General features: G+C 40.2%; 1 protein-coding gene across 1 annotated transcript in view; it reads right to left on the bottom strand.

The window, feature by feature from the left end:
- The window catches only part of NDUFA9 (NADH:ubiquinone oxidoreductase subunit A9), a 37,822-nt gene that overhangs the window by 13,405 nt on the left and 3,441 nt on the right, over positions 1 to 20,976 (bottom strand). The window contains exons 2-6 of the mRNA XM_049624945.1: positions 16,297 to 16,467; positions 15,839 to 15,936; positions 11,494 to 11,585; positions 8,926 to 9,067; positions 4,435 to 4,537 (exon numbers count right to left, since the gene is read on the bottom strand). Coding sequence (XP_049480902.1) covers positions 4,435 to 4,537; positions 8,926 to 9,067; positions 11,494 to 11,585; positions 15,839 to 15,936; positions 16,297 to 16,467 — 606 coding nt within the window. The remainder of the gene's footprint in view (positions 1 to 4,434; positions 4,538 to 8,925; positions 9,068 to 11,493; positions 11,586 to 15,838; positions 15,937 to 16,296; positions 16,468 to 20,976) is intronic.

The raw sequence follows: 20,976 nt of genomic DNA, 5'->3' as shown, positions 1-20,976 counted from the left end.
TGTGGTTTTGATTTGTATATCCCTGATGAGGAGTAATGTTGAGCATCTTTTCATGTGCCTGTTTAGTCAAAACTATCTTGAGAAAAAAAAGTTGGAGGTCTCATACCTCTTGATTTCAAAACTTACTACAAAGCTATAGTTATCAGAGATCAAAACAGTGGCATAAAGATAGACATATAAACCAGTGGAATAGAACAGATACAAATAACCTTTATATGTATAGTCAAATGAATTTTTTGGACATGGAACCAAAACCATTCAACAGGGAAATGACAGTGTTTTCAACAAATGATGCTGGGAGAACTGAATATCCACATATAAAAGAATGAACTTGGATCCTTACCTTCCATCATACACAAAAATGAACTCAAGATGGATCAAAGACTTAAACATAAGAGCTAAAACTACAAAATCCCTAAGGAAATATGGGAGAAAGCTTCATGACACTGGACTCAGCAATGATTTCTTGACTATGATATTAAAACATAGGCAACAAAGGAAAAGCAAATAAACTGGACTACATCAAAATTAAAAGCTTCTGTGCACTGAAGGGCAGAGTGAAAAGGCAGCCTGCAGAGTGGGAGAAAATATTTTTAAGTCATATATCTGGTAAGGTGTTACTACCCAGAATATATAAAGAGCTCTTATGATTCAACTATAACAAAAAACAACCCAATTGAAAAGTAAGCAAAGGATATGAACAGACGTTTCTCCAAATAAGATACACAAATGGCTAACACATGGAAAAAAAAAAAAAAAAGTTCAACATCACTAATCATTGCGGAAATGCAAATCAAAATCATGAGCTATTACCTTACCCTCATTAGGATGGCTACTAACCAAAAAACAGAAAATAAAGTGCTGGTGAGGATACAGAAAAATTCGCAACCTGGGCACTGCACTGTTGGTGAAAGTGTAAACTGGAAAAACCACTATGGAAAATTATGGTAACTCCTCAAAAAATTAAAAATAGAACTACCATATGATCCAACAATTCTACTTTGGGTATATCCCCCAAAGAACTGAAAGCAGGGTCTCAAAGAGAGATTTGTATATCTGTGTTAATAGCAGCATTATTCATAATAGCCAAAAGGTGGAAGCAACCTAAGTGTCCACTGACAGATGAACGGATAAGCAAAATGTGGTGTGTGTATACGGTGGAATATTACTCAGCCTTAAAAAGGGAAGAAAATCCACCGGGCACCTGGGTGGCTCAGTTGGTTAACAGTCCAACTCTTGGTTTCGGCTCAGGTCATGGTCTCACGGTTCCTGAGTTCGAGTACCACATCCAGCTCTGCACTGACAGCACAGAGCCTGCTTGGGACTCTGTCTCTCCCTCACTCTGCCCTTCCCCCACTTGCGCATGCGTGTGCTCTCTCGCTCTCTCTCTCTCTCTCTCTCTCTCACACACACACACACACGCACAAATAAACATTTTTAAAAAAAGGAAGGAAACATAATAAATGAGGACATTATACTAAATGAAATAAACCAATGACAAAAGATAGTGTGTGATTCCACATATATGAGATACCTAGAGCAGTCAAATTCAGAGGGGCAAAAAGCAGAATGGTGCTTGCCAGGGGATGGGGGAAGGAGGGAACAGGAAGGTGTTTACTGGACAGAGTTTCAGTTCTACAAGAAGAAAGGAGCTGCACAGAATAGCTGCAGCGTGAATACACATTAACAGTACTGAACTGTACACTTAGAAGTCAGCTCAGGCAGGCAGCCATCACAAAATACCATAACGGGGTGGCTTAAACAAGAGAAATGTATCTCCTTGCAGCTCTGGAGGCTGCAAAGTCCAGGATCAAGGTGTCAACTGATTTGGCTCCTGGTAAGAACTGTCTTCCTGGCTTGCAGTCAGCCAGCTATGTTCACCCTCAGCCTTTCCTCAGTGCACATGTGCAGGGAGAGAGCTCCTTTTCTCTTAAGGCCACCAAGGACCCCACCCTTATTTCTTTATTTAACATTAATTACCTTCTAAAAAGCCCTATCTCCAAATACAATCACATTAGAAGTTAGTGCTTCAAGAAGAATCTGGGGAGAGGAGGGAAGACAAGGACATAATTCAGTCCAAAGCAAATGGTAAATTTTATATGTGTATTTTACCACAATTTTTTAAATTAGAAATTAATGCAGAATGTGAAACGACATGAGCAATCAGGAGGAAAAAACACACAAAAACACATGATAAAAATATCTAAATTGGATAAATGAACTGTGGTCCATCCATACAATTGAATATTATATTGAATATTATTTAGCCATAAAAAGAAACAAGCTCTCAGCCATGAAAAGACATGAAGGAAACTCTTTTTAATGTGTTATATTTTGAGTGAGTGAGAGAGAGACAAACAGACAGAATGTGAGCGGGGGAGCAGCAGAGAGGGAGAGAGAGAACCGAAGTAGGCTCCAGGCTCTGAGCTGTCAGCACAGAGCCTGATGCAGGGCTTGAACTCACGAATGCTGAGATCCTGACCTGAGCGAAAGTCAGATGTTTATCTGACTGAGCCACCCAGGCACACCCTGAACACAGATTTTTAAGGCAATGAAATTATTCTCTATGATACTCTAATGGTAGATGTTATCATACATTTGTCAAAATACACAGAATGTACAACATAAAGAATGAATCCTAATGTAAATTATGGACTTGAGTTAATAATAATGTATCAATATTGGCTCATCAATTGTAACAAACATACTATACACTAATGCCAAATGTTAATAATAGAGAAAAGTGTGGGGAAAAACTGAGGGATTAAAGAGTATATGGGAACCTGTGCTTTCCACTCAACTTTTCTGCAGACCTAAAACTACTCTAAAAAAAATCAAATGGGGCGGGGCGCCTGGGTGGCTCAGTCAGTTGAGCATCTGACTTTATTCAGTTCACGTCATGATCTCACGGCTCATGAGTTCCAGTTCCACGTCAGGCTCTGTGTTGACAGCTCAGAGCCTGCAGTCTGCTTCAGATTCTGTGTCCCTCTCTCTCTTTGCCCCTCCCTCACTCATGCTCTGTCTCTCTCTCTCTCTCAAGAATAAATAAAACATTAAAAAAATAATAATAATAAATAAAGTCTATTTAATTTTAAAATAACGCAAGTAAACATGCCAACAAAAAAACTGCAGCAAATATAACCAAAGATGTGTACCCTTAATATACAAAGAGTCTAGACAAATTAGTAAGAAAAACACCTCTCAAAAAAAGCCAAACATACATGGACAAAGGACAAAGAAAACTGAAAGAAATAATATAAATAGCTAACGAGGAGAAATAGAAAGCTAATGATAAAACTGTACCTCACTAACCATCCTACTACTCCCTAGGAGAGGCAGAATCGTCTCCTAATATATAAGTGAATAAATTGACAGGTACCTGGTAATTTGACAGAATCAGAAACTAAAGCTGGGTTCTTATCACAGACTTTAAAAATATATTCTCCCCCCAAGGGTGCCTGGGTGGCTCAACTGGTTAAGCAACTGACTCTTGATTTGGCCTAGGTCATGATCTCATGGTTTGTGAATCTGAGTCCCACACTGGGCTCTGTGCTGACAGCATGGAGCCTGCTTGGGGTTCTCTCTCTCTCTCCCTCTCTCTCTGCCCCTCCCCCGCTCACGCACGTGCTCTCCCTCTCTCTCAAAATAAATAATAAACAAAAAAATGTATTCTCCCCTGCCACTCCTGCAAATGTACAGGGAAATCATTTTTTTCCCGTAAAATCTCAAAACCTCATCACTTAGTCAAGGAGACTGATTTCCTTTGCCTAGACAAGTCTAATTATTAAACAAACAAAAACCCTGAGAGTAAGCATAACATGATGCCCAGCTCATGGAAGCAGTTTACATACCAACTACTTCCAGTTTACCAATGGCCAAATTAATATTTATTAATCCCTAATCCCATTTCACAGAAATGGCTATTTACAAGGAAGACCTATTACACGCACCTGACAAAATATGACGCTACCTCTGTCTTTCAGATCAACATCTAAGTGACTTGACTGAATGTGGACTAATGTGAGAAAGTAGTTAGGAAACAGGGGCTTCATAGGAAAAATAAGTAAGGCCAACATTTAAGCAGGTACTGTGGGCCAGGTGCTGTGACAGGGGCTACTGCATTCCAGTAACACGCCAGTCCTGAGGCAGACATTATCATCTCCATTGCAACAGATAAGGAAGCTGCCTCTCGTGGACTTGCCACCCTCACAGAACTCCCACGGCCTTTCTGTGAATCTAAGGTGCTCTTTTCACAGGCTGTAACGAAGATCATGCTAGGCAAATAGGACCTCTGGGGAGAAAAAAAGCAACTGGGGGAGAGAAAATACACCTTAGTCTGTCAAATCAGAGAACACTGTTAGCTTATGCTTCACCTTAACCTGGTTAACTCGTATCCTCTTTTCTATGACTAGGACAGAACACAAGCATACATACTTGCAAAATGATTGAGGAATCTATCTTCTCTTCCAAAGATGTCCGACGGCTTTATGATAATGGCTTCCGGAAAGGCATCTCTCACTTCCTTCTCTCCAACAGCCTAAACAAACAACCAAACAAAGCAGAGTTCTGAGAGGAGAGAACAAAGCTCGAATTCCTTCTACTATTAGGACGTTACTGGTATTTCAAAGGTCAGTTTCTGCAGATTACGGTATGATTCATAAAGGTCAGTTACCCAGAATTTTTGTTTTTAAATAATACACAAAAATGCCCTGCCTCATATGGCTCTTGTTGGGTTCCTTCCCGTATTTATTCTAGGGAAGCTTAGGCCGAAGAAGAAAGGAGAAAAATCAGAGTAGAACTTTTCTAGCTTCCATTTTTCTTTCTACTTACAGGTCCTCTGGTTTGTGTCAACAATCTAGCAGCCTGCCAGAGAAAGGATAGCGTGGTGGGAGGCCACGATATGGAAGTGGCAGCACACATACATACCCAGAGGAGTCGGGGAGGGGCCAGGAACCTCCCGAACCTCAACACCCTTGCCTATCATCTATCTCCTCCTAGACAAGGCCTCTTTCAATGCAGGTATCAGCACCGAGTCCAGCCTTCCTCTCCACCCGCACGACTCCTGTGAGTGACCTATATGTCCAGGTAGGCTTGAACCTCTCAGTTTCTTGAGCTTCTCAATTCCAATGACCTCCTCTTCTGTCCACTTCTGCCCCTCTCAACTCGTTCAGGCCACAGTCCATATCAACAACTACAAGTGCCTGTCTTCTGAAACACTAAATGAAGACATCCTGCTCTCAGATGGCAACCTCCCATACCTCCAGGCGCTTCATTCATCTCTTCCTGAGATATCTGGTCTTCACCTGAATTCTCAGGCGTTCTAGTCCTCTGATGCTGCTTTCCTACTCATCAAGCCCTCCTAACCTGCCTCAGATTAGATTCCATGGCCCAACTTTTTAATCACTCTCTTACCAGTATTGTAAATTACCTTGTCCCTTTGTCTTGACTCCACCCACCAGGCAAAATCCCAATTCTGAAAGAACCCTGTTAGCTTCCTTTGAGCCATGCACTCCTCCTGCCTTCAGAGATGGAGGAAAATAAATCATAATCAGACAACTCAATAAAAAATAAAACCACCCCAATTTGATTAAAAAATGGGAAGAAGATCTGAATAGACATTTTTCCAAAGAAGACACACAGATGGCCAACATGTATAAAAAGGTGCCCAGAATCACTAATCATCAGGGAAATACAAATCAAAACCACAAATAGGTATCGCCTCACACCTATTAGCATGGCGATTATCAAAAAGACAAGAAATAACAAATGTTAGTGAGGATGTGGAGAAAAGGGGGCCCTTGTGCACTATTGGTGGGAATGTAAATTGGTACAGCTACCGTGGAAAACAGCACGGGGGTTCCTCAAAAATTAAAAAATACAACTACCATATGATCCAGTGATGCCACTTCTGCTAATATGTCCAAAGGAAATGAAAATACTAAGTTGAAAAAATATCTGCACCCCCATGTTTACTGCAGCATTATTTACAACAGCCAAGACATGGAAGCAACCCAAGTGTCCATCAGGGGATGATGGATGAAAAAAATGTGATACACACACACACACATACACACACACACATACACACAGGATATTTTACTCAGCCATTAAAAAAGGAAACCTTGCCATTTGCAACAATATGGATGGACCTTGAGGGCATTATGCTAAGCAAAATAGAGAAAGACAAATACCATATGATCTCACTTATACATGGAATAAAAAAAAAAACAAAAAACAAACGAAAAAGCCACCAAACTCTTAGATACAAAGAACAGATGGCCAGAGGCAGGGGATGAGGGTGGGTGAAATGAGTGAAGGTACAAGGTACAAGGTACAAGTGAAAGGAACAAACTTGGGAGTTACAAAATAAATAAGTCTCGGGATGTAACATAAAGCATGGCAACTATAGGTAAGGAAAATACTATTTCAAAGTTGCTAATCAAAGAGTAGATCTTAAAAGTTCTCATCTTGAGAAAAAAAATCTTTAAATATGTGTGGTGATGTTAACCAGACTTATTGTGGAGATTATCTCTCAATATATACTTATGTCGAATCATTATGTTATATGCCCAAAAGTAATGTAATGCATGTTAATGACACCTGAGTTTTAAAAAATCATAAACTGGTACCACTATACGCTCATGTCACCCATTTTAACTGCATCTTCAACATTTCCCACAAGTAGTGCTTTCTTCTAATTAGGTATTCTCTCATGACAGTTTCAAACATTCTCTATCCTATTCAGATTCCTCCCTTACTTTTTTCTTCCTTCCAGTAACCAACTTCACCTTCTAATTCAAAGAAAATACAGCAGCAGACAAAAACCACCTCAAGTTCCCACCACAAAACCTACAATTCTCCTTTCTTACCACACAGGGAAATGGCCCTGCCTCCCATGCTCCAGGGCTCACTTGCCCTTCCTCAGGAACCTGCCCAATTGACTCTCTCCTTTTTCCTCAGTCTCTTAACCAGAACCTTCTCACCAGCACTTAAACAATGCCAAGGGAAGGAAAGAAAGAAAAGAAAAGAAAAGAAAAGAAAAGAAAAGAAAAGAAAAGAAAAGAAAGAGGGAAGGGAAGGGAAGAGAAGAAAAGAAAAGAAAGAAAAAGACAAAGATTCCCAACTCCACATGCTCCTCCAGCTGCCTGCCTCCCTCCATCCTCTTACCAAACCACTTACACATGCTGCCTGCCCTTCCAATCCCCACTGCCTCGGCTCCTGCTCACTCTCTGCTCACTTGTGCTCTGGATTCTGCCCTAACACCTGCACCCAAACCATTCTTGGTCAGATCACAGATGACTTCCATGTCCGCAGATCCAAGGTGACTTTCTAGTTCTCACCTCCCTTAGCTTCTCAATGGCGTTCGTAAGCAACTACTCTCTCCTTGCGAAGGTCTTTCCTTGGCTTCCATGACCTTGTACTCTCCTGGTTTCCCCACCTCACCACATCTACTCCTTCTCAGTCTTTTTACTTGTTTTGGTTTTTACAGGTGTCTCCTTGTCTACCAGAGCACACTAATCATTGGTACTCCTCTGGGCCCCGTCCAATCTATGCTTCCTCACTAGGCAATCTATGCTTCCTCACTAGGCAATCTTATTCCCAAACATTGCTTCAATTAACTGGTTTTGTATCTCCAAACCAGACCTCATTTCTGAGCTCTAGGATCATAAACCCCATTCATCATTGTGACTTGGATGACTGACACATACCTGAAATGTGACCTGAGTACAAAACTAGATCATCCTCTTCCTTCTCTGTAAATATTCTATCTCAATCTTTGCTGCACAGTGGAACTCTCTAGGGAGACTTAAAAAATACCAAATGCCCAAGGTCTATCCCCAGAGATTCTATTTTCATTGGCCAGGGTGAAGCCTGGGCATCAGGATTTTTCAAAATTTCCTCAGTGATTCTAATGAGCAGCTACAACTAAGAACCACTGTCCAAAAGCCTTGTCGTTCTCAAGTGTTTCTCACCTTATTCAACAGCACCACCATCTGTCCAGTGGTGTAAGCTACAGGGCTGGGCATCTTGGAGTCTTCTCTCTGCCCCACCACTGACTCCAGCCCCAGCCCCTGCCCTTCCAAATAACCATGGATTCAGAGGATTCTGTGAATGCCAGGGTAGAGGGAGGCACAGAGTGCACACACTCATTCTCCTTCATCCATGCAATATGAAAATGGTGAGGCTCAGATGTGCTGCTAGCCAGCTCTGTTTCTTACAGAAACAGAGCTTACACAAAAAGAAAGAGGTGAAAGAATCACAGAGAAACAAAGCTGAAACCCTGATGTACCTTGGCACCAATGTGGCTAAGCTTCCCTATCCCAATTGATGGATTTTTCAGAAACATGGGGCTTTTAACATTGGGTTTTCGGATGCTAGCAATTAAATGCACCTGACTGATAGATGTCCTCTGTCCCCCATTATATGCTCTTATGGCACAGTTTGCTCTTATGGCACAGCTCTCTACTTTGCAACACCAGGCACAACTGGAGTTATTTTCCTCAGTGGACTAGAAATGAGATATGGGCTAAGACCAAGTCCGTTTTATTCACTACTGTATGCCTACCGCCTAATTCAATATGCAGCATGCAGTAGGTACTTAATAAATAATTTGTTCAATAAAAAAATGCAGTGGGTCAAAAAGCTGGAGCCATTGTCAAAGAACTCTGAGAACAGGTAATAATGCTCTGTCCTTCTCTGAAGCCCCTTACCATAGTTCCCTGCAAACAGAGGGCACTTAACCAAATTGTCAGAACACAACACACACATATCACACACATCAATCTAATTCTGGATACAGAGAACCAGAAGCCCCTTTTAATTCTGGAAATGTCAGTGAGAAACCCTTCTCACTTAACTCATGTTTCAAAGGGGCCAAGAAACTCTGGCTCTGTGAACCACTTCCCAGGTCAACTTGTCACTTACCTTATTTCTCAGATATCTAGAAGAGCTTTTAATATCAGCATTCAGATGTGAAACATGAATGAATTTTTCAACTCCAGCTTCCTTGGACACTTGAGCAATTGCTTGGGGAATCTTCACAAAAACATCCTCAAAATCAAAGTTTCTGAAAGAAAGAAAGAAAAAAGGAGGATCAGTTAAGAACACTTGACTCAGGATTTCAAAGTTTTCTGTGATAAACTGGTTTTCATACTATTGCTGGAATTCATAACAGTTAAACTTTTATTATTTATTTATTTTTAATTTGTGTGTGTGAGAGAGAGAGGGAGAGAGAGAGAGAATGAGTGAGAGAAGGGCAGAAGGAGGGAGAGTGGGGGGGGAAGAGGGAGAGGGGGAGAGAAAGGGAGGGAGGAAGGTAGGGAGGGGGGGAAGGGGGGAGAGGGGGAGAAGGGGGGAGAGGGAGGGGGAGGGAGAGAGAGAGAGAAAGAGAGAGAGAGAGAGAATATGAATCTCAAACAGACTCCATACCTAGCATGGAACCCAACATGGGGCTAGATCCCATGACCCTAAGATCATGATCTGAGCTGAAATCAGGAATCAGACATTCAACCAACTGAGCCATCCAGGCACCCTCATAATAGTTAAATGTTTAAATGGCAATGATTTAACCCAAAATCAAAATATATATGTAAGAAAAAATATATATATGTATATAGTATATATGTGTGTATTTTTTTTTTAAGTTTACTGCTCACTGTCATTACTGTACATAATTTAAACCTCACCATAAGTTATAAATCAGCACACATAATATTCTCTGTCCTCAAGGGATCCCAAGGCTGAGACCCTTTAAGGGTATCTGGCTGCAGTGGTTGGGTAGGGAGGGGGGAAGTGTTGGGAGCTAAAAAGGAACCACTTCTTATGCTTGGGCCTTCTAATCCTTTTCCCTCAGGGAAAAAAAAAAGAAACTAAAAAATCAGTCACCAATTTAATACAATAACGTTAACATTACATAATAAGATTAATACTCTGTACAAGGCACTGCTATAAGTCACTACAGGAGATATAAAGTCAAAAAAGACCCTGTAAGTAATCAAAGAACTTAAAAATATGTGCTAAGGCAGACATAGATAATCAAACTTAATAAATATTAAGAAAATGGTGTGAACAAAGTGTTGCAGAACTGTGAGATTAAAACACTATTTGTTGATGAACAACCCACACAAAAGGTAAAAAGAACTGTTCAAACCAATATTCATATTATCTTTAACAGTGTGAACAGATCTAGAACACTGTTTACACAAGAAAAACCAATGTTCAGTTTGATGAACAGCAGGATAGGCAAAATCCTCCTACCTAATCCATCCCAGCTGGACAAATCCAAACACAGCATCGGTAATTCATGAACAACCGGTGATTCCGTCAAGTTGATGACACCAACCATACTAACACAATCTCTATTAGCTTTTTAGGGGTAACATATCACATTGCTTACATACCAGACTTACCGCCGACTAAACCTCTTGAAAGGGTGTTATTGGGTATATAAACGGGTGTTCAATATTAATGCTTAATGATGGACTAATAAAAAATGTGACAACTACAATGCCTGAGAGTAGAAGGTACCCAGTGAATGTCTACTGAAACTTAAGTCATCACATGCAAAGAAAAAACAAGAGACATCCAGATGGCTAACAGACATATGAAAAAATGCTCAACCTTGCTCATCATCAGGGAAATACAAATCAAAACCATAATTACTGCCTCATCCCTGTCAGATGGCTAACATTAACAACTCAGGAAACAACAGATGTTGGCGACGATGTGGAGAAAGGGGCACCCTCTTACACTGCAAGTGGGAATGCAAAGTGGCCACTCTGGAAAACAGTATAGAGGTTCCTCAAAAAATTAAAAATAGAATTAGCCTACGACCCAGCAACTCACTACAAAGTATTTATCCAAAGGATACAAAAATGCTGATTCAAAGGGGCACATGCACCCCAATGTTTATAGCAACACTATCAACAACAGCCAAATTCAGAAAGAGCTCATGTGTCCATCAACTGATGAATGGATAAAAAGGGTGTGTGCGTGTGTGTCTGTACACACACACACACACACACACACACACACAAAATGGAATATTACTTGGCAATCAAAAACAATGAAATCTTGCCATTTGCAACAACGTGGATGAAACTGGAGTATATATTATGCTAAATGAAATAAATCAGTCAGAGAAAAATAAATATTGTATGATTTCACTCATATGTGAAATTTAAGACATAAAACAAATGAACATAGGGGAAGAGAAGAAAAAATAAGATAAAAACAGAGAGGGAGATAAACCATAAAAGACTCTTAAATACAGAGAACAAACAGGGTGGCTGGAGGGGAGGCGGTGTGGGGGATGGACTAAATGGATGAAGGACATTAAGAAGGGCACTTGTCGGGATGAGCACTGGGTGTTGTATGGAAGTGATGAATCACTAAATTCTGCCCCTGAAACCAATACTACACTATATGTTAACTAACTTGAATTTGAATTTAAAAAAAAAGAAAAGAAAAAGAAAAATCAAGCCAATGACTTACTTGGTTTCCCATTCTCGCCCAACAAGATTAATGACCACATTGCTGTGCTTCACTGCTCTTCGGATAGAATCTTTGTCCTTGCCATTCCATTCCTAGAAAAACAGTAGCCGGTCAGATGAAAACATAAGGGGTCTCCCCTGGCACGTTTCAAAATAGGCCATCTGATATAGTCAGAATTTAGTACCATTTTATATAGGCTCCATTTATTACAACAAAAACGGTCATGAGGTCTGAACTCCTTGCTGATTCTCTAGCTCTCCTGGAGACAAACAGGTCAAAGAACATCTATTTCATTCAGGTAATGAAATGACAGAATTAGAAAAGACAATATTCATTTCTAGTGGGGCATATCCATTTTTGGCCACCCAACTGTCCCCAGCAAGTTTGTAAGGGATTCTAGTTACCAAATCTCCCTTCCTGAAACACAGCCAAAGACCAAGGATTATTTGGGAGGAAAATGGACTTTCCCTTTTGGTGGCAACCAGTTACAGACTAAAGACAGGAGGACTATCTCCTAAAGGCTAATGTTAAAATGGGAGCCTTCGTGACTATTTTCTTATTTCTTTTTAACTCTTTCCTCTTCACAATCCCAGATCTAGTCATTTCTACTTCAAAGACATGTCAAGCACACTCGGGGAGGTGTGACCTGCCCCAAAGTGCAGGCTGAGCCCATGGCAGATTTTCGTGTAGAACTAAAGTTCTGAGTGATTCAGACTATAGTCAGACTGACGATTCGGGTCCAAAATAGAAACCGGGGATGAAATAACCCCTAGCAAAGGTACAGCATTTTCTACATTAAAATGAAATTGGATTTTTTAAGCATTTGAATGGGAAATAATAAGCAGTAAGAAGTTTCTTAGGGTCAAATGCTAAGGTGTACGTAAGAGTGAGTGGGGAGGGAGGTGAGGGGGGACATGAGCAGGAGGGGGTGCACTAACATCCCTGTGCAATTTAGAAAAGAGAGCCATGGCTACAGAAATCCGATTCCAGAGCAAAAGATGAAGCTCTTAGAAGGAGGAACTAGTTATAAGCGAAGAAGTGCAGGGTGGGGGGGGACAAGAGAAGTGTAGAGTAATAGCTGTGGAGTCAGACAGGAATGCAAATTCCATTTGCCTTTTTATAAACTGTACAAATTCTCCAACCTCCATGTAAAATTTGAAAATAAAAAATAAAAAATTTGAAAATACAACCTACCTCATGTGTTTGCTATGAAGATTATGTAAAAGAGACATAAAATCTGCTGCACAGTGTGTGACATACCCAACAAAAACAGCAGTTCTACACATACAGAGCTGAAACTTTTTTAGAAAAGATGGCAAAGGGAGAAGAAAAAGAATCCAAGAAGATTCACAGTGGAAGAGATTGGTGCATAACTGCATGAAAGGCCCAAGAGGGATGCCTGGAGAGAAAGAACTAAAAGGAAACCAAATTCCCAGGGATGAGGCCCAGGGGGCGCACTCAGGTTAGCAAACCAAGTAGCCATTAAGACAGAAGTTTCCAATGGAGACCAAAGCAGGGAAATCAGGGCTCCACACCCAGTATGGTCCATCCTTCTCAAAAATAAACAACAGTGAAGTCTCCCCTGTTTTACCTTTCCTGTACTTCCCCTTTTGTAAACATTATTACATTCAAAGTTATATGTTTAGTCTCCATACTCTCTTTTAAGACTGAGAGCTCCCTGTGGTCTTACTCATCAAAGCTTAAATACCTGTGGTAAAAACGGAATATACATCATATGGCTCAATTCCAATGACTCTCTGCATGTGTAAGCCAGTCAAAGTGTTCACCTATTATTTGCGAAATACTTTAATTCTGAGGACTGACAAGGCGACCCATAATCTCAAGTCACAAAGAAACAGAGAAAAGCTAAGCTCCTGTAACTGTAATACCATGAAGATTAAGATTTTAGAAAAGAAAAACACTTTATAGAAACAAGAAATTTCCAATATAGTATTATACTTAGCTTGTGAACTTTCAGTAAAGAATAAATGAAAAGCTATTAAAAGTAAAAATGTAAGAGAGATCACAAATACTCTGAATGAATGTATCAGAGATCTTAAGGATGTTTACCAAATATTTTTTAAGAGGGGAAAGTGGATTTTGAGAAACTTAACAGAAGACCATGGGGGAGGGGAAGGGGAAAAAAAAGAGAGAGGGAGGGAGGTAAACCATAAGAGACTCTTAAATACTGAGAACTGAGGACAATAAATTATATTAATTAAAAAAAAAAAAGAGATGGGGCGCCTGGGTGGCTCAGTCGGTTAAGCATCCGACTTCGGCTCAGGTCACGATCTCGCGATCCGCAGGTTCGAGCCCCACGTCGGGCTCTGGGCTGATGGCTCAGAGCCTGGAGCCTGCTTCCCATTCTGTGTTTCCCTCTCTCTCTGCCCCTCCCCCGTTCATGCTGTGCCTCTCTCTGTCTGAAAAATAAATAAATGTTAAAAAAAAAAAAAAAAATTAAAAAAAAAAAAAAAAAGAGGGGAAAGTGTGTAAATGGAAGAGCTCAACTCCATATAGGATGATAAACACAGGAAAATTTAAGCAGAAGAATAGGAGAGGAAGCATCCAGAGTGTTTCTCAATAGGATAACTGTAGACATTGGGGCAACAGAGCTCTTTGTGGAAAGGGACCGCCTTGGGCACTGTATGCTACTTAGCATCCCTGGTCCCTAGCTAATAAATCAGTATGGTCACCAGTCATTGTGGCAACCATAAAGGCCCACACATTTCTAATCACAGCATTGAAGGGTCTCCCCTACCCTGTATCCCCTGCCTCGCCCCGTAGGCAACCACTGGCCCAAAGAAAGAACCTTCAGATTAAAGAGTAACAACAGGGAAGGCACAGCAAGCAGTGTTCTAAGCTAAGTCTGTGCCAAGGAAGCAAGTCATAAAACACCGTATGTGTGATTTTCAGTCTACGGAAGCACTGTCCAACAGAAATATAACATAAGGCAATTCTGAATTTTCTACTCTCGCATTTATTGTTATTTTTTTTTTTTTTTTGAGAGAGAGAGAGAGAGAGAGTGAGAGAGTGAGAGAGAGAGAGAGAGAGAGAGAATATCTTAAGCAGGCTCCATGCCCAGCACAGGGGCCCGATGCAGGGCTCTATCTCACGACCTGGAAATCATGACCTGAGCCGAAATCAAGAGTTGAATGATTAACCAATTGAGCCACCCAGATACCTCTCCACTAGTCACATCTAAAATAGTAAAATGAGGAGCGCCTGGATGGCTCAGTTGGTTAAGCATCCCAACTTTGGCTCAGGTCACAATCTCATGGTCTGTGAGTTTGAGGCCCACGTTGGGCTCTATGCTGACAGCTCAGAGCCTGGAGAGTGCTTTGGATTCTGTGTGTGTGTCTCTTTCTCTCTATGCCTCTCCTCCACTCACACTCTGTCTCTGTCTCTCTCTCTCTCTCCCTTTTCAAAAGTAAATCAACATTAAATTTTTTTTTTTTTTTTTTTTTAATTTTAGGGGCACCTGGCTGGCTCAGTTGCCTAAGCATCCATCCAACTCTTGGTTTCGGTTCAGGTCATGATCTCATGGTTCAGTTCGTGGGTTCAAGCCCCACATCAGGCTCTGCGTGGACAGCTCAGAGCCTGCTTGGGATTCTCTCACTCCCTCTCTCTGCCTCACCCCAAGCACACACATGTTCTCTCTCTCTGTCTCTTTCGCTCAAAATAAATAAATAAATATTTTAAAAACTTTTTTCTTAAAGAGTAAAATGAAACAGGCGAAATTCATTTTAATAATATACTTTATTTAACCAAATATACCCCTTATATTAATATTTAGTAAGTGTAAAAAATTATTCATGACTTATATTATTTTCTTTGTACTATGTCGTTGAAATTTGATCGTATTTTATACTTACATCACATCTGAATTAAGATTGGCCACATTTCAAGTGTTCAGTGGCCACATGTGGCTAATGGCTACCATACTGGATGGCAGGGGCCTAGAGCAGGGATCAGCAAATTATGACCCATGGGCAAATCTAGCCTATAGTCTAACTTTGTAAATAAACTTTTATTAGAACACAGCCACTCCCATTCATTTATATTTCATCTATGGCTACTTTCAGGCAAAAGGGGAGAGCTGAGTAATCATGACAAAGACCCTATGACCTACAAAGGCTAAAATATTTACCAATTGGCTTTTTACAGAAAATGACATTTGCCAACTGCTAGATAAGAGTTTATAAGAATGAGGTAAATGGAGGATGCCATTGGTTCACTCTGAGATGAAACTGCTGCTTTATTATACTGCCTCTCTCTCCTAAAAATGACCTCAGTACTTTACATCAGTCAACTCCAGTGATCAGCAATCAGTCACACAGACTCTTACCAGAAAGATAATCTGACCCAGGTCACCCATGGGACGAAGGTGCATGGTGTCATATGCTTCACACCGATAGGGTATGATCACCTGTGACCCCATACGTCCTAAAAAAGAACAGATTGAAACAAGGATCAATACTAACATAATATGAATACTTTATACAACAGTGAGTTGGTAAATATTTAAGTTACAGCATGACAAGAAAATGGAAATCATGTTTCACAAAAACATATTTTGCCCTGCTAGAGATGCCATAACTTTTAAGAGACCCCTATTCCTGTTTCAACATCCTACAGAGGAAGAGTGATAATGCTTCCTAACATACAGCAGATCAAAATTACATAAATCCAAGATACAAGTAATTTGTAACACTGTTAAATTGAAAAGAAACATGGTTCATGGTTTTCATTAGGCAACCCTAATAAGTGGCACTGAGCATACTGAACTCAAGGAACTTTACTTACCAAGGCGGTTGACAACATATCGGCCCAAGAATCCCGTTGCTCCAAACACAGTGGCCACAACCCCACTGACTGAAGAACGCCCACCTTTCCCATGAGGTATGAGTGAATGATGAAGCTGGCGACGAGGAGGGCCATGAAACACAGCTACGGCTCTCGCAGTAATAGAAGAACCTTAAAGAAAACCCCAGAGTATAAAAAAGTGGCAAACGTTAATATAAAAGTGAGTATGAATAACCTCTTTTCCTAGAAACTTGTAACATTATTTTGCTATCAGTACTTCCATATACTTAAGTTTAAAATGAATTTTTAAACTAAAAGTTATAATGTAAGTGCCTACAGCAATAATAAACACAAACAGCTGCAACAAAAAATCCATACGTCATAAGGAAATATGTAAAAATTAGAAAGTACAGTTGATCCTTGAACAACATGGGTTTTAACTGCATGGGTCCACTTATATGAGGATTTTTTTTGATAAATATAGCACAGTACTATAAATGTATTTTCCCTTCCTTATGATTTTCTTTAATAACATTTTCTTTTCTCTTGCTTACTTTATTGTAAAAACACGACATATAATACATACACATAAAACATACAAAATATGGTAATTAGTTCTTTAGTTACCAGTGAGGCTTCTGGTAAACAGTAGGCTATTGGTGATTAAGTTCGGGGGGAGTCAAAAGTTATACATGAATTTTTTACTGCATGGGGAGGGGAGGGGGTCAGTGCCCCTAACTACTTCATTGTTCAAAAGTCAACTATAAACTCCCTGCCCTATGGGATACAATATACAATATATTGTGATACAATATTTAAGTCACATTAAAAAAATTAAACAGTTAAAAATTAAGAGAGTAGAAACCTCCACAGTAAAAGGCACTGAGAGAATGCAAGGAAGGGAGCAATAAATCAGATAATTATGAGGAAGGATTCCTGGATAAAGTAGGTTTGGGGGGCCTTTTTTTTTTTTTCCAGTTTTACTGAGAATGAACTGACATACAGCCCTGTGTAAGTTCAAGGCATATGGCATGATGGTTTGATTTATGTATATATAATGAAATGATTACACTAGGTTCAGCTGGCATCCACCAACTCATAGAGATCCAATAAAAATGAAAGAAGAAAAAAACAATTTTCTCCTTACATTGAGAACTCTTAGCATGAACTCCCTTAAATTTTCTATGTATCTTACAGCAGCATTAGCTAAAGTCACCATGTTGTACATTACATCCCGAGTACTTTTTTACATTATAATGGTAGGCTTGTACCCTCTGACCACCTTCCTCCAATCCTCACTCCTGCAACCCTTCACCTCTGGCCACCGCAAGTCTGAGCTCTTTTTCTACGAGTTTGGGTGTTTTTTTTTAATTCCACATATAAGTGAGATCACACAGTATATGTCTTTCTCTGTCTGACTTATTTCACTTTAGGATAATGCCTTTAGGGTCGATCCATGTTGGAGCAGATCCATGTTGGAGTAGGATTTCCTCACTTTTTGTGGCTGAATAATATTCCAGTGTGTGTGTGTGTGTGTGTGTGTGCGCGTATATATATATATATATGTGTGTGTGCGTATATGTATATATATATATACATATACACACTACAACCTATTTATCTGTTCATCCCCTAATGGACACTTAGGTTGTTCTCACGTCTCGGCTACTGTAAATAATGCTGCAATAAACATGAGAATGCAGATATCTTTTTGACTTAGTGTTTTCACTCCCCTTGAATATATATTAGCAGAAGTGGAATTGCTGGATTGTACAGTTGTTATTTTTAATTTTTTGAGGAATCTCCATGCTGCTTTCCATAGTGGCTGCACCGCTTTACAATCCCAACAGCAGTGCACAAGGGCTCACTTTTCTCCACATCCTCGCTAACACGTGTTATCTCTTGTCTTTTTGATGATGGCAATTATAACAGGTGTGAGGTCATAGCTTACTGTGGTTTTAATTTGCATTTCCCTGATGACTAGTAATGTTGAGTACCTTTTCATGTACCTGTTGGCCTTCCGTATATTTTCTTTGCCCATGTTTTAATTGGGTTATTTGTCGGTTTTTCCTACTGAGTAATAAACTATCTTGAGAAAGGTTTTAAAGAGGAGTAACAACAGATTTCCATGTGAAACATGTAACACATACAACAATGTAGAGATGGAAATGAATAAGCCCAGTGCAGGTAACAGAAGATTTACCTGGAACAGACTCTGAAACTGATGATGAATGAAAAATAAAGTTGATGATATATGCTGGAGGTAGAGGACTGTTCGTATAGAACATTTTTTTAAAAAAGCGTACAGTTCAGACTTAATATAAAACTATTGAAAATCATCAAAAGTAATGACAAAAGGAGTGGTTGAGAAAAGATTTCTGAACTTTGGAAAGGTTAATAGTGATTTGTCAAACCTCTCACTATTTCTTTTTCATACACTCAAGTTCTTTTTTTTTTTATAATTTTTTTTTTATAATTTTTTTTTTCCAACGTTTATTTTTGGGACAGAGAGAGACAGAGCATGAACGGGGGAGGGACAGAGAGAGAGGGAGACACAGAATCGGAAATAGGCTCCAGGCTCTGAGCCATCAGCCCAGAGCCTGACGCGGGGCTCGAACTCACGGACCGCGAGAATCGTGACCTGGCTGAAATCGGACGCCCAACCGACTGCGCCACCCAGGCGCCCCTCAAGTTCTTGATCCTCAAAGTTCCTGCATCAGTGCTTTACATCTTCTCCACCAGTCTATATGTGCAAGGAGACTACGTGGCCTTAGCCTGAACGCCTGCCAGGATGGGAAACACCACTTCCCATGGCAGACCGTACTCATTCCATCCAATAGTGAGCAAGTTCCACCACGTGGGAGATCAGTGGCTGCTTCCCAGTAGCGTTGATCCCTATGTTCCTCTGGAATGACAAAGGACAAATCTAATCCCTCTTCTACACCTAAGTGTAGCAACGATATCTCTACTAAGTCTTCTCCAGGTTACACATCCTAGGTTCTGTTAACTATTCCTCATTTGGCAGAAGTGTAAAACTCCTTTGGATACATGTCAATTTTCAAGTGCCTTGAAACTCATTAGGGCAGTTTTAGAGCAAGTTACCTAATGTTCAGGGAGTAAGTAAAAAAACAACTGAAAGGTCTGAAGTGCTGATGATAAACGTCTGCTCCAATCAACAAACTGCTTACCAAGAGCACTAGTGTTTTGTAAACTTGGGGAAAGCTAAAAGAAACAAACAGAAATTGCTTTAGAAAATCTGTGTTTGGAGGAAAAAAAAGTCATTTCAAGCCCCAAGTTGGGCTCTGTATTGGGCATGAAGGAAGGAAGGAAAGAAGGATGGAAGGAAGGAAAAAAAGAAGGAAGGAAGGAAGGAAGGAAGGAAGGAAGGAAGGAAAGGGAGGAAGGAAAGTAAATAAGTAAGTCTGTGTCTATTTTCTGCACCAGACCCTCAGTGGCACTCTGCCCAGAAACCATGGTTTTTCCCTATGCAAAAGCATGAAATTACACAAAAAGCCTAGCTTACTGAATAGCATCTGAAACCACACTAAAAAGGTTAAAACAAACCTAGCTTACTGAAAAGCGTCTGAAACCACGCATCTGAAAGGTTAAAACAAACACTGCAGATCAGACACACAACAATAACTGTCATAGTAACAGCAAAACTTACAAAGCTGTTACCCGATGCCAGGCATTGTTCTATGTGCTTAGTAGGTATTGTCTTATTTAATACAATTTTTACTGTCAGATTACAGATGAGGAAACTCAGGCTCGGAGAGGTTAAGTGATTTGCCTGAAAAGCCAGCAAAGGAGAATGAAAAGCAGTCCAGTAAGGGAAGGGGGAAAAAAAAAAAGGAAATGGTAGGAGCCAAACGAAGAGAGTGATCCATAGAGGTAAGAGTTAACTGTCAAATGTTGAAAAGTGAAGTAGGATGGGGACAGAGGACCACAGATCTAGAAGATGTTGGTTCTGAATGGCCTTAATAAGAGCAATTTTATTGCAGTGGGGATGACAGTCTACTGGAGAGGGCAAGAGAAAATGAAAGGCAAGGGAGTGGGAAAAAGAGTATCGATGATTCTTCTGAGGAGACATGTGGAAAAAAGGACTAGAGGAACATGAGGACAAGGAAGGATTTTTTTTTTTAAATATGAGCTATTATAACATATTTACACGCTGATGGAAATGAGCTGGTAGAGGGGAAACATTAATGATTCAGGGGAGGAAACGCACAGGTAATTGAGGATGGGATGGATTGCAAAGCAAAAGAACTAGCCTCAGATCAAAACGAAAGGAGCTCATCCACTTTAACAGGAAGGAAAGTTGCAAATTATTGCAGCTCAGCTATTAGATTTTTATGGTGGAGAAAAAGATTGTTCTCATCTAATTCCTTTTTATTTTTATTTTTTTTATTTGAGAGATACAGAATAGGGGAAAGGTGCAGAGGGAAAGAGAGAGAATCCTAAGCAGGCTCCATACTGAGTGTGAGCCCCAACATGAGGCTCGATCCCTCGACCCTGGGGTCATGACCTGAGCCCAGATGGAGAGTCAGATGCTCAACCGAATGAGCCACCCCATGCCCCTGACACTGCTGATTTCTAGGTTAAGTTGAGAATGAGAGAGAAGCACATGTTAGAAGTTTTAGGAAATTGGCAATGGTAAATAATCATTACAGAGAAAGGGAA

The sequence above is a fragment of the Panthera uncia genome, chromosome B4, assembly GCF_023721935.1.
Source record: "Panthera uncia isolate 11264 chromosome B4, Puncia_PCG_1.0, whole genome shotgun sequence".
Classification (NCBI taxonomy): Eukaryota; Metazoa; Chordata; class Mammalia; order Carnivora; family Felidae; genus Panthera; species Panthera uncia.
Note: the sequence above shows the minus strand (reverse complement) of the source record. Positions and strands in the feature narration are given on the sequence as shown.